The sequence below is a fragment of the Lithobates pipiens genome, unplaced genomic scaffold, assembly GCF_037356315.1.
Source record: "Lithobates pipiens isolate NorthernLeopardFrog02 unplaced genomic scaffold, aLitPip1_a1.2 Scaffold_18, whole genome shotgun sequence".
In the NCBI taxonomy this organism is placed as follows: Eukaryota; Metazoa; Chordata; class Amphibia; order Anura; family Ranidae; genus Lithobates; species Lithobates pipiens.
In genome coordinates, this window is record NW_027507758.1 from 2,108,621 (window position 1) to 2,122,999 (window position 14,379).

Sequence of the window (14,379 nt, forward strand, 5' to 3'; positions counted from 1 at the left end):
GGGAGAGGAGACATACTGTTTGTTCCTACTAAGTAGGAACGACGATATGTCTCCTCCCCCAGTCAGTCCTACCCCCATACAGTTAAAACACATGCAGGGAACACACATTAACCCTTTGATCCCCCCCTAGTGTTAACCCCTTGCCTACCAGTGACATTTACATAGTAATAACTGCATTTTTATAGCAATGATCGCTCTGATAGCTCTGATCGCTGTATAAATGTCACTAAAAAAGTGTCAAAAGTGTCTGAACTGTCCACCGCAATGTCACAGTACTGCTAAAAATTGCAGATCACCGCCATTACTAGTAAAAAAAAAAAAAAGAGCCATAAAAATGCCATAAATGTTTCCCATAGTTCTGCCTATTGATATGTCAGAGATCTTCTGTTCCCAGTGATTGGGAACAATGATCTCTGTCATGTTCTAGTAAGCCCATCCCCCCTACAGTTAGAAACTCTTCCTAGGACACACATTTAACCCTTTGATCCCCCCCTAGTGTTAACCCCTTCCCTACCAGTGACATTGATTCAGTAATCAGTGGCTATTTTTAGCTTTGCTGTATAAATGTCACTGGTCACTAGGAATGAGCCAAACACCCCCCCCCCCCCCCCCCCGGTTCGGTTCGCAGCAGAACATGCAAACAGGCAAAGAATGTGGCAGAACACACGAACACCATTAAAGTCTATGGGACACGAACGTTTAGAACAGTCTGAGTGCAAAATGAAATTTCTAAAGGAAAAAAAAAATCATTTAAAATTCCCGCGGCTACAATGAATTGTCATTCCCGGCAAAACAGATAAAAGTCATTGAAGAAAAAAAAAAACGGCATGGGATCCCCCCCACAGTCCATGCATATTAAGGGGAACCCCGAACCAAAATGTAAAAAAAAAAATTGCGTGGGGGTCCCCCCAAATTCCATACCAGGCCTTTCAGGTCTGGTATGGATATTAAGGGGAACCCTGCATCAAAAAAAAAATGGCATGGGTCCCCCCAAAAATCCATACCACACCCTTATCCGAGAAGGCAACCTGGCAGGCCACAGGAAAGTAGGGGGGACGAGAGAGCGTCCATACCAGAGCCTTATCCAAGAATGCAACCTGGCAGGCCACAGGAAAATAGGGGGGGGGGGGGGGACGAGAGAGCGTCCATACCAGAGCCTTATCCAAGAATGCAACCTGGTAGGCCACATGAAAATAGGGGGGACGAGAGCGCATTCCCCCCCCGAACTGTACTAGGCCACATGCTCTCAACATGGGGAGGGTGCTTTGGGGTACCCCTCCAAAGCACCATGTCCCCATGTTGATGGGGACAAGGGCCTCATCCCCACAACCCTTGCCCGGTGGTTGTGGGGGTATGTGGGCGGGGGGGCTTATCGGAATCTGAAAGCCCCCTTTAACAAGGGGACCCCCAGATCCCGGCCTCCCCCCCTGTATGAAATGGTAACGGGGTACAAATGTACCCCTATCATTTCACAAAAAAAGTGTGAAAATGGTAAAAATGACATGACACGGCTTGGGGACAATTCCTTTATAAAAAAATAAAAATGTCCCAGGAAGTCTTCTTCTTCTCTTGCTCTGCGGATGGACCGAAAAAGAAAAAAAACAAGAAATGTCTGACCTCTGTTATCGCCATCAAGGGTTTCTCCACCAACTACTAAGTCATGTTTTGCTTGGGGATCAAATACTTATTTTACTCACTGAACTGCAACTCCATTTATAACATTTGTATCGTGTGTGATTTTTGGTTGATCTTCTGTCTCCATCATATAAAATCCACCTCTGATAACAATTATAGACCCTTCATTTCTATGTAAGGGGGCAAAACTCACACAATCTGCATGGGAGACGATCGATATTCCCCCCTCTGTATATAGTGCATCAGTCGCTTGTGTCACTGTGAGTCGCTCTTCATAGTGCAATCCACCACACAGCACGCAGCTCAATGCTGATCAACAACAGAACGGGCTTTATACATCAGATTTACTATCAGAGACTTAAAGGAGAAGTTGACCCCTAGGAGCGGGTTATACCCATATTTATGGTGTAAGGTGTAACACGCCCCCTATGGACCCGCCTCCCGCCACCAGAGCTGTGACAGCGGGACGGGGGATCCTCTCCCTGCTCCCGCTGTCACATTTTTTGGAAATCGGCTAGGCCACATATGTGCATACAAAATGGAAAAAAAAAATTTTTTTGCCTTTAGTTGTACTTTACAGGCCATCGATCGCTTATATCTCCTTTATTTGTGGCGTGAACAGCAGCACCGGGCGTTTCACCACTCACCGACTTTTCTCCAGCGTCGGCGAAGCTTCAACAACCGAAATCAGCAGGTTTTCCGGCTGCAGGCGGAGGATATATCTCCCGGTCTTCTGCAGGAACACGGCGACCTCCACCCTGCAGGTGGCGCTGTTACTGCGCAGCCAGGGGCTCATCACTGCAGGACTGCGATCGCCGCCGGAGCCGAAGAACAAGAAGTGACCTAAAACACAAACACAGCGAGGACGTCATTCATAAATAAGAGTCACTAAACGCACATCATAAAATGGTGAATAAATGGCGTATTCCATGCAGGTCATACTCATCACTGTGAGATTCCCTTTCTGTATACTGCACCAACCCTGCTGCTCTCTATCTCCCCCTCCTGTCCATGTCCCCAATGCAGTTAGAGATTTTGCAGCTGTGGTGTCAGCTCTGCACATGCTCAGTGAGTGTCTATGCTGAGCATTTCCTCCCTATCACATCTGAGCGGCCCATGTGATTATAGAGTCACTCATGTGGGCGTAAACAAAGTGGCAGGCCACTCCCCCTCCTCGCCCACTTAACACAATGGGGGCGGGACATTACATGTAGATTGATGGAGGCTTCACCTCCCTCTTATTCTAACAGGCTGACACACCGTGTTATTGTCAAAAAATAATAAAGATTTAATTTCAAATATATATTTGTATGACAATGTATCGATATTATTTAATTTTACTCCAAAGGTTGTTTTTTTTTTTTTTTTTATGTTGAACATGTGACCAGCGGCAGAGAGTCAACTAGAAGCTCCTCCTACTTATGTTTCATTGCAGACAGGCTGGGAGAGAGCCAGGTCATGTGACAGCTGGATATCCAATAGGAAAAAGGGACTTGGAGGATTTTTTTTTATTATTATTAAATAATTACAGCGCCGTTATCCCCATACAGAGATAGAAGGGAGAATGGAAATGAAACATTGTGTGTTTAGTGTCACTTGATGTGGCCATAACAAGTTTAATAATCAGAAAATAAAATGTGCGATAATAATAAAAATCTAAATGTAATAAAAAAGTATTTAAATGAATTAAATTAAATGAATATATTGATATATAATTGCATTAACCTCTTGCTGACCAGCCACTGTCATTATACGGCGGCGGGTCGTCTCTCCTGCGTACGTGTAATTCGGTCTGTGCAGGGAGGCTAGCAGGCGCATGCGCTCCCGCCTCGTGCCCTGGGAGCGTGACTCGATGTCCGCCGGCGACCCCTTCTGATCGTTGTATAAATGTCACTGGTCCCAAAAAGGTGTCAAAAGTGTCTGATCTGTTCACCGCAATGTCGCAGTGCCGCTAAAAATCGATGATCACTGCCATTACTAGTAAAAAAAAATAAAACGTATAAAAATAAAAAAAAAAGTCATAAATCTATCCCCTATTTTGTAGACGTAATAACCTGTATGTAGAAGAATACATATTGGCCTAAAGACGCAGCCGAACAGGGGTAGGATAGGCTTAGGTTAGAATTGGAATAGGGTTAGGGGTAGGTTAGGGTGAAGGGGTTATTGTTAGAGTTAGGGTAGAATTATGACACCAACAGCTCCTCTCCTCCGCCTTTCAACCCTGTAGCTCCTCTCCGTCTCTCTTCTGCCCCTGTAGCTCCTCTCTCCCTCTCTTCTGCCCCTGTAGCTCCTTTCCTTCTCTCTTCTGCCCCTGTAGCTCCTCTCTCCCTCTCTTCTGCCCCGTAGCTCCTCTCCTTCTCTCTTCTGCCCCTGTAGCTCCTCTCTCCCTCTCTTCTGCCCCGTAGCTCCTCTCCTTCTCTCTTCTGCCCCTGTGGCTGCTCTCCTTGTCTCTTCTGCCCCTGTGGCTCCTCTCCTCCTCTTCTGCCCCTGTAGCTCCTCTTCTCTCTTCTGCCCCTGTAGCTCCTCTCCTTGTCTCTTCTGCCCCTGTAGCTCCACTCCTTGCCTCTTCTGCCCCTGTAGCTCCTCTTCTCCTCTCTTCTGTCCCTGTAGTTCCTCTGGTCCTCTCTTCTGCCCCGTAGCTCCTCTCCTTGTCTCTTCTGTCCCTGTAGCTACTCTCCTTGTCTCTTCTGCCCCTGTGGCTCCTCTCCTTGTCTCTTCTGCCACTGTGGCTCCTCTCCTCCTCTCTTCTGCCCCTGTAGCTCCTCTTCTCCTCTCTTCTGTCCCTGAAGATCCAGTTGCTTGTTGTCTTAGTGGAGACCTGACCAGCCTGTGGATATACACTGTGCCAGCTTGACCACCTATAACCCAGTGGTCCACCCTTTGTGGTAAGAGGCCCGGTGTGTTGATGTTCGGTGGAGGATATCATTACTCACTCTAGTCATGGACTTTGGTGGCTGTGTTTGTGGACATTTATGAATCCATTTTTTTCCATATTATTATTGTTACCAACAGTTTTATGCTCGCTGCTCCTCAGAGCCCAAGCGCAGAGAATATTCTCTATTCGAATGTTTAATAACTAGGAAGCCTTCCTCAGCAGTCCTCTCTTCTTCCAGGAGGTCTCCATGGGGTCTGATAAGAAAGGGGAACTCCTCACAGACCCCTCCGAGGACACGGAACCAGAGTCAGTCTACAGATTTTATTGTATTTATTTTAGAGACAAAACTTGAGATTCACTTTAAACTTCCAGAATGTGGAAAGTGAAAATGCAACCTTTCGGGAGGGGGAGGGGGAGGGGGGGAGCCCCCACTGCAATTTTTTCTCTCTCCAATCTGAAGCTGGCCGCCGTCCCGGCAATGCCGTCCATCTCTATGTGGGTTCCTTCACCTTTACATAATATCCTACAAGAGTCTAATTACACGAGGCCGCTGCATCGGCTCCGAAATGACAATCGGGGGATTAGACGGAGGGGGAGAAATATCGGTAAATTCCAAAGGTCGCACTTTGGTCGCTGAGGAGGAATGGAGGGAATTCTCTCAAATTGCATTTTGATCATTACACACATCCATGAAATGCCATTTCCTTATATTACAATGCAGCTCTGTGAATGAGAATCATCGTATTGTATGGCCAGCCGGATTCCTATTACCGGCTCCATCAACTAGACTTATGTAACAATGTTACCACCAAGCTGGAGGGACAGGGAAAGAATACAGGGTGCTGAGAGAGAATACAGGGCACCAGGAGAGAATACAGGATGCCAGGGGAAATACAGGGTGCAGGGAGAAAATACCGGGCACTGGGAGATAAAACAGGATGCCAGGGAAAATACAGGGTGTAGGGAGAGTATATAGGGCGCTGGGAGGTAATACAGGATGCCAGGGGGAATACAGGGTGCGGGGAGAGAATACAGGGCGCTGGGAGGGAATACAGGGTGCCGAGAGGGAATACAGGATGCCAGGGGGAATACAGGGTGCAGGGAGAAAATACAGGGTGCAGGGAGAGAATACAGGGTGCAGGGAGAGAATACAGGGCACCAGGAGAGAATACAGGATGCCAGGGGGAATACAGGGTGCAGGGAGGAAATACAGGTGCAGGGAGAGAATACAGGAACCTGAGAGGGAATACAGGATGCCGGGGGGAACACAGGGTGCAGGGAGAAAATACAGGTGTAGGGAGAGAATACAAGGTGCTGGGAGAGAAAACAGGATGCCATGGGGAATGCAAGGTACAGGGAGAGAATACAGGGTGCAGGGAGAGGATACAGGGCGCTGGGAGGGAATACAGGATTCCACGGGGAATACAAGATGCAGGGAAAGATTACAGGGTGCAGGGAAAGAATACAGGATGCCAGGGGGAATGCAGGGTGCAGGGAGAAATTACAGGTGCAGGGAGAGAATACAGGAAGCTGGGAGGGAATACAGGGTGCAGGGAGAGAATACAGGAAGCTGGGAGGGAATACAGGATGCCGGGGGGAACACAGGGTGCAGGGAGAAAATACAGGTGTAGGGAGAGAATACAAGGTGCTGGGAGAGAAAACAGGATGCCATGGGGAATGCAAGGTACAGGGAGAGAATACAGGGTGCAGGGAGAAAATACCGGGCACTGGGAGGGAATACAGGATGCCAGGGGGAATACAGGGTGCAGGGAGAGTATACAGGGCGCTGGGAGGGAATACAGGATGCCAGGGGGAATACAGGTTGCAGGGAGAGAATACAGGGTGCTGGGAGGGAATACAGGATGCCATGTGGAATGCAGGGTGCAGGGAGAGAATACAGGGTGCAGGGAGAGAATACAGGCTGCTGGGAGGGAATACAGGATGCCATGGGGAATACAAGGTGCAGGGAGAGAATACAGGGTGCAGGGAGAGAACACAGGGCGCTGGGAGGGAATACAGGATGCCAGGGGGAATACAGAGTGCCGAGAGGGAATACAGGGTGCAGGGAGAGAATACAGGGCGCTGGGAGGGAATACAGGATGCCAGGGGAAATACAGGGTGCAGGGAGAAAATACCAAACACTGGGAGGGAATACAGGATTCCAGGGGGAATACAAGGTGCAGGGAGAGAATACAGGGTGCAGGGAGAGAACACAGGGCGCTGGGAGGGAATACAGGGCGCTGGGAGGGAATACAGGATGCCAGGGGAAATACAGAGTGCCGAGAGGGAATACAGGGTGCAGGGAGAGAATACAGGAGAGCAAAAGAGAGAGAAAGAGGGTAGAGATAGAAGAGAAAAGAGAATGGGGGGGGGGGGGGGTATGGAGAGAAAGAGAAGAGAGAAGAGGAATGGTGACTATGACCCTAAGAACACCATCCCTACAGTCACACACGGAGGGGGGAACATGAACACCATCCCTACAGTCACACACAGAGGTGGGAACATGGGACACCATCCCTACAGTCACACACGGAGGTGGGAACATGAACACCATCCCTACAGTCACACACGGAGGGGGGAACATGAACACCATCCCTACAGTCACACACGGAGGTGGGAACATGAACACCATCCCTACAGTTACACACAGAGGTGGGAACATGAACACCATCCCTACAGTCACACACGGAGGTGGGAACATGAACACCATCCCTACAGTCACACAAGGAGGTGGGAACATAAACACCATCCCTACAGTCACACACGGAGGTGGGAACATGGGACACCATCCCTACAGTCACACACAGAGGTGGGAACATGAACACCATCCCTACAGTCACACACGGAGGGGGGAACATGAACACCATCCCTACAGTCACACACGGAGGTGGGAACATGAACACCATCCCTACAGTCACACACGGAGGTGGGAACATGAACACCATCCCTACAGTTACACACAGAGGTGGGAACATGAACACCATCCCTACAGTCACACACGGAGGTGGGAACATGAACACCATCCCTACAGTCACACACGGAGGTGGGAACATGAACACCATCCCTACAGTCACACACGGAGGGGGGAACATGAACACCATCCCTACAGTCACACACGGAGGTGGGAACATGAACACCATCCCTACAGTCACACACGGAGGTGGGAACATGAACACCATCCCTACAGTCACACACGGAGGTGGGAACATGAACACCATCCCTACAGTCACACACGGAGGTGGGAACATGAACACCATCCCTACAGTCACACACGGAGGTGGGAACATGGGACACCATCCCTACAGTCACACACGGAGGTGGGAACATGGGACACCATCCTACAGTCACACACGGAGGTGGGAACATGGGGACACCATCCCTACAGTCACACACGGAGGTGGGAACGTGATGCTATGTGGCGGTTTCTCTGATAAAGGTACAGGCCGACTTTGCCCTATTGAGGGGCCAATGGACGGGGCCATGTATTGTAAGATGTTGGATGAGAACCTTCTTCCCTCATCCAGAACACTGAAGATGGGTCATGGATGGGTCTTCCAGCATGACGATGACTCAAAACATACCACCATAAGGCAACAAAGGAGTGGGCTCAAGAAGGAAGCACATGAAGGTGTCAAGAAACCTTCAGGATTTAGAGAAGATCTGTAGAGAAGAGAGGAGAAAATCCCTCCTGAGATGAGTGCGAACCTCATCACCACCTACAAGAAACGTCTGACCTCTGTGATCACCAACAAGGGTTTCTCCACCAACTACTAAGGGGATCAAATACTTATTTTACTCACTGAACTCCATTTATATTGTGTGATTTCTCTGGAGTTTTGGTTGATCTTCTGTCTCCATCATATAAAATACAATTATAGACCCTTCATTTCTATGTAAGGGGCAAAACTCACACAATCCTCGGGGAGGCGATCGTTATCCCCCCCCTGTGAGTTGCGGTGCGGGGGATGGATCCTCATTGTGTTTGGTGGTGATTCTGATTTGGGGGGGATAATTAGAGAGAAATATCTGAAGATTTTCAGCATCATTATATAACAGATGAAGAAATTGATAAGAATTTCTCTCTATTATTTAGGGATGGAATACATTTTGTGCTCCTAAATCCCCATCCCCCACCTTCACCAAATCTATATAATGAATATAGCATGGCGTACTCCGGGGGCCCCAAACTACAGCCCCCCCCCCCCCCAGTATCGGTCTTCTTGGTCCCGGTGTTTTCCCCATAAGACTTTCTATCACCGGCCCAATCGATCCAATTTGCAGAGTCTCTATAGACACAAGCGGGTTCTCCGGTCTTCTTCAGAACCGATCGCCCCCCTCCCCCCCTTCCAGCGATCTCCGGCCCTCTTATAAAAGTGATTTTCCCGCCAACTAACTGCCCTGACCCGGATCCTTCCATAAAAATGGTAGAATCTGCTAAACTGGACCAGGTGCCACACACAATCGTACATTTGGGGGAGGCGTGTCTTATACGGGATCGGTTCAGGTTATTGATGATGGTAATGGATGGATTTTCTAATGGCCGATTCGTCGCTCGCTGTAATTGTCTTTCAAATGATGAGATCCATTCGCCTTCCACTCGATGTGTTGAGATTTAAAAGAAAAAAAAAGTTCTCTTTCATTTTATGGACACAAATCATATCTCATCGTTGTTCTGTGTGATCGTCAATGGCGGGAATAACACGCCGCCATCTTGTCGCGCTGTCTTCTGTTTGGGAGATGATGGGATGGAGAGGAGTTCATCTGATCTTAGGAATGAAATGCTCAGATTGTCTCTGTTCCGGGATGACGGAGGAAATGAGAATGTGAAGGAGCCGCGGTGCCGAAAGTTTACATTCAGACATAACGTCTTCTTTAAGTTTAGGATAGAGAGTGGGGGAGGGGGGGGGGGGGGCAGGGCTTCTGTTGGGTTTTCTCCTGTCCAGCCCTCCATTAGAGAGATTTTCTCACTGATCTTTCCGACCACCTACCTCTCCGCACCTTCAGTGTCACTCAGGCAGCCCGTACCCCATACACGGACTGAATCCTGTACCTGTGAGGCAAGCAAGGCGTTTGCCCTTGGGCGGCATTTTTCAGGCAGAAGGTGACGCGAGGGGTGCCACGGACTGACCGTCAGTGATAGGTGGGCAAGCGGAAGAAGGAGGCGGCGGTGGCTGCAGCCCCCGATCCTGGAACAAGCTCACTTGCAGAGCAGATCGGTTCCTGGGCTGTGATCTGCCTCGGTGTAGTATGGGGGAAATGGGGGGATAGGGGAGCCTCCCTCCCTCTCATCCCCCTCCTGTCTCCTGCCCCTTCTCTCCTCCCCCCTCTTTCTCTCCCCCACCTCTTCCCCCCTCACACCCCCCCCTTCCCCTCTCTCTCCCTCACCCCCTCTCCCTAACCCCCTCTCTCCCTCACACCCCCTCTCTCCCTCACACCCCCTCTCTCCCTCACCCCTCTCTCTTCCCCCTCTCTCCTCTCCCCCTTCTCTTTTCCCCCCACATCTCTCACCCTCACCTCCCTAACTCTCACCCACCTCACTTTCTCCCCCTCTCTCTTTTTCACCCACTCTCTCTCTCCCAACCTCTTTCCCCCTCTCTCTCCCACCCCCACTCTCTCTCACCCCACCTCTTTTCCCCCTCTCTCTCTCACCCCCATCTCTCTCTCACCCACCTCTTCCCCCTCTCTCTCTCACCCCCACTCTCTCTTACCCCACTTCTTTCCCCCCTCTCTCCTCACCCCCTCTTTCCCCCACTCTCTCTCACCCCCGCACCCCCTGTCTTTTCCCACTTACCCCTTTCTCTCTCTCACCCCCTTTCTCTTTTCCCCACTCTCTCTCAACAATTTCCCCCTCTCACCCCACCTCTTCCCCCCCTCTCTCTCTCTCACCCCATCTCTCCCCACCTCTTCCCCCTCCCCCTCTCTCTCCCTCACCACTTTCCCCCTCTCTCCCTCACACCCCTCTCTCTCCCCCCACTTCTTTACCCCTCTCTCTCAAGCCTTTCTATTTCCCCTCCATCACTTTCACCCCCTCTCCTCTTTCCCCCTCCCTCTCTCACACCCACCCTCCCTCACCCATTTCCCCCTCTCTCTTTCCCCCACCTCTTTCCCCCCTCCCCCACCTCTTCCCCCCCCCCCCTATCTCTCTTTTCAAGTTTTAATAGGAGGGAGCCTAGAGATGAAGGAGTGGATCTTAAACAGGAAGGGGTGGGGCACATTTATATGGAGGGCGATTTTAGTCTTGACCAGGGCAGCACTAAATTCCAAAATACCCCACTGCCCGCAACCATGGATTTAAAGCATATAAATGGAATAAATAGGAATACAGATATAATGAAAAAGATGAATATATTTATAATGATAATCAGAGAATGTGATGTGAATGTGGGTGGAAGACGGGCGCTCTTCACTCACTGGTCACACTCTTATATTTACCCTCAGTGAATATCGAATTATATTTACATCTTTATTCGTGTCTATTTCTTATTACATAGCTTCACTTTGTTCTGATAACTTTCATATTTTACACGTTTCCTTTAGTTATAGAGAACTACTTTTTGATTTTCTCAGGGATACCCCCTCGAGACCTACCCCTCGAGACCACTCCTCGAGACCTACCCCTCGAGACCTACCCCTCGAGACTTACCCCTCGAGACTTACCCCTCGAGAGCACCCCTCGAGACCACCCCTCGAGACCACCCCTCGAGACCTACCCCTCGAGACCAGCCCCAGCATATGGACGTGGGGCTGGATACAAAGCAGTTCCTTCTCCAGCTCCCTCCCCACCTCCCTTCACATATTTTGGATGGGGGTGGGGTCCGATCTCAGGTCATCGGCGTCACGCTTAAACAGGCCCTGCGAGTGGCGAGCTGACCCACAAAACATTGGGTGCTAAAATCTGGTGCGTGGCGGTGTGTGTTTAAAGCCCCTCAACCACTTTTACAAGGTGGTCTTAAAATAAAGACTATCCCTCCCACTACCCTTCGTTCCTGGCTAGGCAGACATTTAACCCTTTGATTAAATATTTAACCCCTTTCCAGCCAGTGACATTAGTACAGTGACAGTGCATATTTTTACTATTGATTAGTATTAACGTTAATGGTTCCCACAAAGTGTCAGTTAGTGTCAGAATGTCCGCCACAATATCACAGTCCCGCTATAAGTCGCTGATCACTGCCAATTATATATACACAATTTTTTTTTTTAAATAGAACTGGATTGGTTGGTGACGATTAATTATTTTCCTGGAAGAAAACATTGTATCGGATATCCCGCCGTCACATTTAGGACAGGCAGCGTACCACCGCCGACAGTCTGCCCTCTATATGTATGAAGACAGCATCGGATTTACATGGATTCTGAAGGGCTCCTATTTCAGACGTCGGACGGCCGTCACCACAAACGAGGGACAATTCATTCATCAAACCAACCAAATCACATATGAAGCAGCTGAAGGGATTTTCTACTGTTTGGCGCAATGTAAATAATGACTTTATTTTTTCCCCACGTGTCTGACAGACCTGCAGATGGCGGTCCGAGTGATGATGTCACAGTGCATTTGACTAATAGAACCAATTACATCCTGCTAATAAAGACAGAGATGTTTATCACATTCATTAGGAAAATAAGCGTGTTGTGGTGGAGAAGGATGGAAGATTGAGGCGGATGCTACATAAATGTTAATTGCCTTATATAAAACATCTCCTAATTACACCAAATATCATTAAAGCTGAGCTCTCTTCTACTACAGGGAATGGAGGGGGGGTAGGAGACACCGGAGAGGGGGGTATAATACCTCTTCTATTACAGGGGATGGAGGGGAGGTAGGAGACACAGGACACCGGAGAGGAGGGTATAATACCTCTTCTATTACAGGGGATGGAGGGGAGGTAGGAGACAAAGGAGAGGGGGATAAAATACCTCTTCTATTACAGGGAATGGAGAGGAGGTAGGAGACACAGGACACCGGAGAGGGGGGTATAATACCTCTTCTATTACAGGGGATGGAGGGGAGGTAGGAGACACAGGAGAGGGGGATATAATACCTCTTCTATTACAGGGAATGGAGGGGAGGTAGGAGACACTGGACACCGGAGAGGGGGGTATAATACCTCTTCTATTACAGGGAATGGAGGGGAGGTAGGAGACACTGGACACCGGAGAGGGGGGTATAATACCTCTTCTATTACAGGGAATGGAGGGGAGGTAGGAGACACTTGACACAGGAGAGGGGGGTATAATACCTCTTCTATTACAGGGAATGGAGGGGAGGTAGGAGACACAGGACACCGGAGAGGGGGGTATAATACCTCTTCTATTACAGGGAATGGAGGGGAGGTAGGATACACCGGAGAGGGGGGATAATACCTCTTCTATTACAGGGAATGGAGGGGAGGTAGGAGACACAGGACACTGGAGAGGGGGGTATAATACCTCTTCTATTACAGGGAATGGAGGGGAGGTAGGAGACACTGGAGAGGGGGGTATAATATCTCTTCTATTACAGGGAATGGAGGGGAGGTAGGAGACACAGGACACCGGACAGGAGGGTATAATACCTCTTCTATTACAGGGGATGGAGGGGAGGTAGGAGACACCGGAGAGGGGGGTATAATACCTCTTCTATTACAAGGAATGGAGAGGAGGTAGGAGACACAGGACACCGGAGAGGAGGGTATAATACCTCTTCTATTACAGGGAATGGTGGGGGGTAGGAGACACCGGAAAGGGGGGTATAATACCTCTTCTATTACAGGAAATGGTGGGGGGTAGGAGACACCGGAAAGGGGGGTATAATACCTCTTCTATTACAAGGAATGGAGAGGAGGTAGGAGACACAGGACACCGGAGAGGAGGGGATAATACCTCTTCTATTACAGGGAATGGAGGGGAGGTAGGAGACACAGGACACTGGAGAGGGGGGTATAATACCTCTTCTATTACAGGGAATGGAGGGGGGGGTAGGAGACACCAGAGAGGGGGGTATAATACCTCTTCTATTACAGGGAATGGAGGGGAGGTAGGAGACACCAGAGAGGGGGGTATAATACCTCTTCTATTACAGGGAATGGAGGGGGGGTAGGAGACACCGGAAAGGGGGGTATAATACCTCTTCTATTACAGGGAATGGAGGGGAGGTAGGAGACACAGGACACCGGAGAGGAGGGGATAATACCTCTTCTATTACAGGGAATGGAGGGGAGGTAGGAGACACAGGACACTGGAGAGGGGGGTATAATACCTCTTCTATTACAGGGAATGGAGGGGGGGGTAGGAGACACCAGAGAGGGGGGTATAATACCTCTTCTATTACAGGGAATGGAGGGGAGGTAGGAGACACCAGAGAGGGGGGTATAATACCTCTTCTATTACAGGGAATGGAGGGGGGGTAGGAGACACCGGAAAGGGGGGTATAATACCTCTTCTATTACAGGGAATGGAGGGGAGGTAGGAGACACAGGACACTGGAGAGGGGGGTATAATACCTCTTCTATTACAGGGAATGGAGGGGAGGTAGGAGACACAGGACACCGGAGAGGGGGGTATAATACCTCTTCTATTACAGGGAATGGAGGGGAGGTAGGAGACACAGGACACTAGAGAGGGGGGTATAATACCTCTTTTATTACAAGGAATGGAGAGGAGGTAGGAGACACAGGACACTAGAGAGGGGGGTATAATACCTCTTTTATTACAAGGAATGGAGAGGAGGTAGGAGACACCAGAGAGGGGGGTATAATACCTCTTCTATTACAGGGAATGGAGAGGAGGTAGGAGACACCAGAGAGGGGGGTATAATACCTCTTCTATTACAGGGAATGGAGAGGAGGTAGGAGACACAGGACACCGGAGAGGGGGGTATAATACCTCTT

At 49.6% G+C, this 14,379-nt stretch overlaps 1 protein-coding gene across 1 annotated transcript in view; it reads right to left on the minus strand.

The window, feature by feature from the left end:
* The window catches only part of LOC143990067 (ALK tyrosine kinase receptor-like), a gene marked incomplete at its 3' end in the record, with an annotated part of 272,016 nt that overhangs the window by 185,960 nt on the left and 71,677 nt on the right, over positions 1-14,379 (minus strand). Inside the window, 1 exon segment of the mRNA XM_077490277.1 lies at positions 2,283-2,478. Within this exon segment, the coding sequence (XP_077346403.1) occupies positions 2,283-2,478 (196 nt within the window).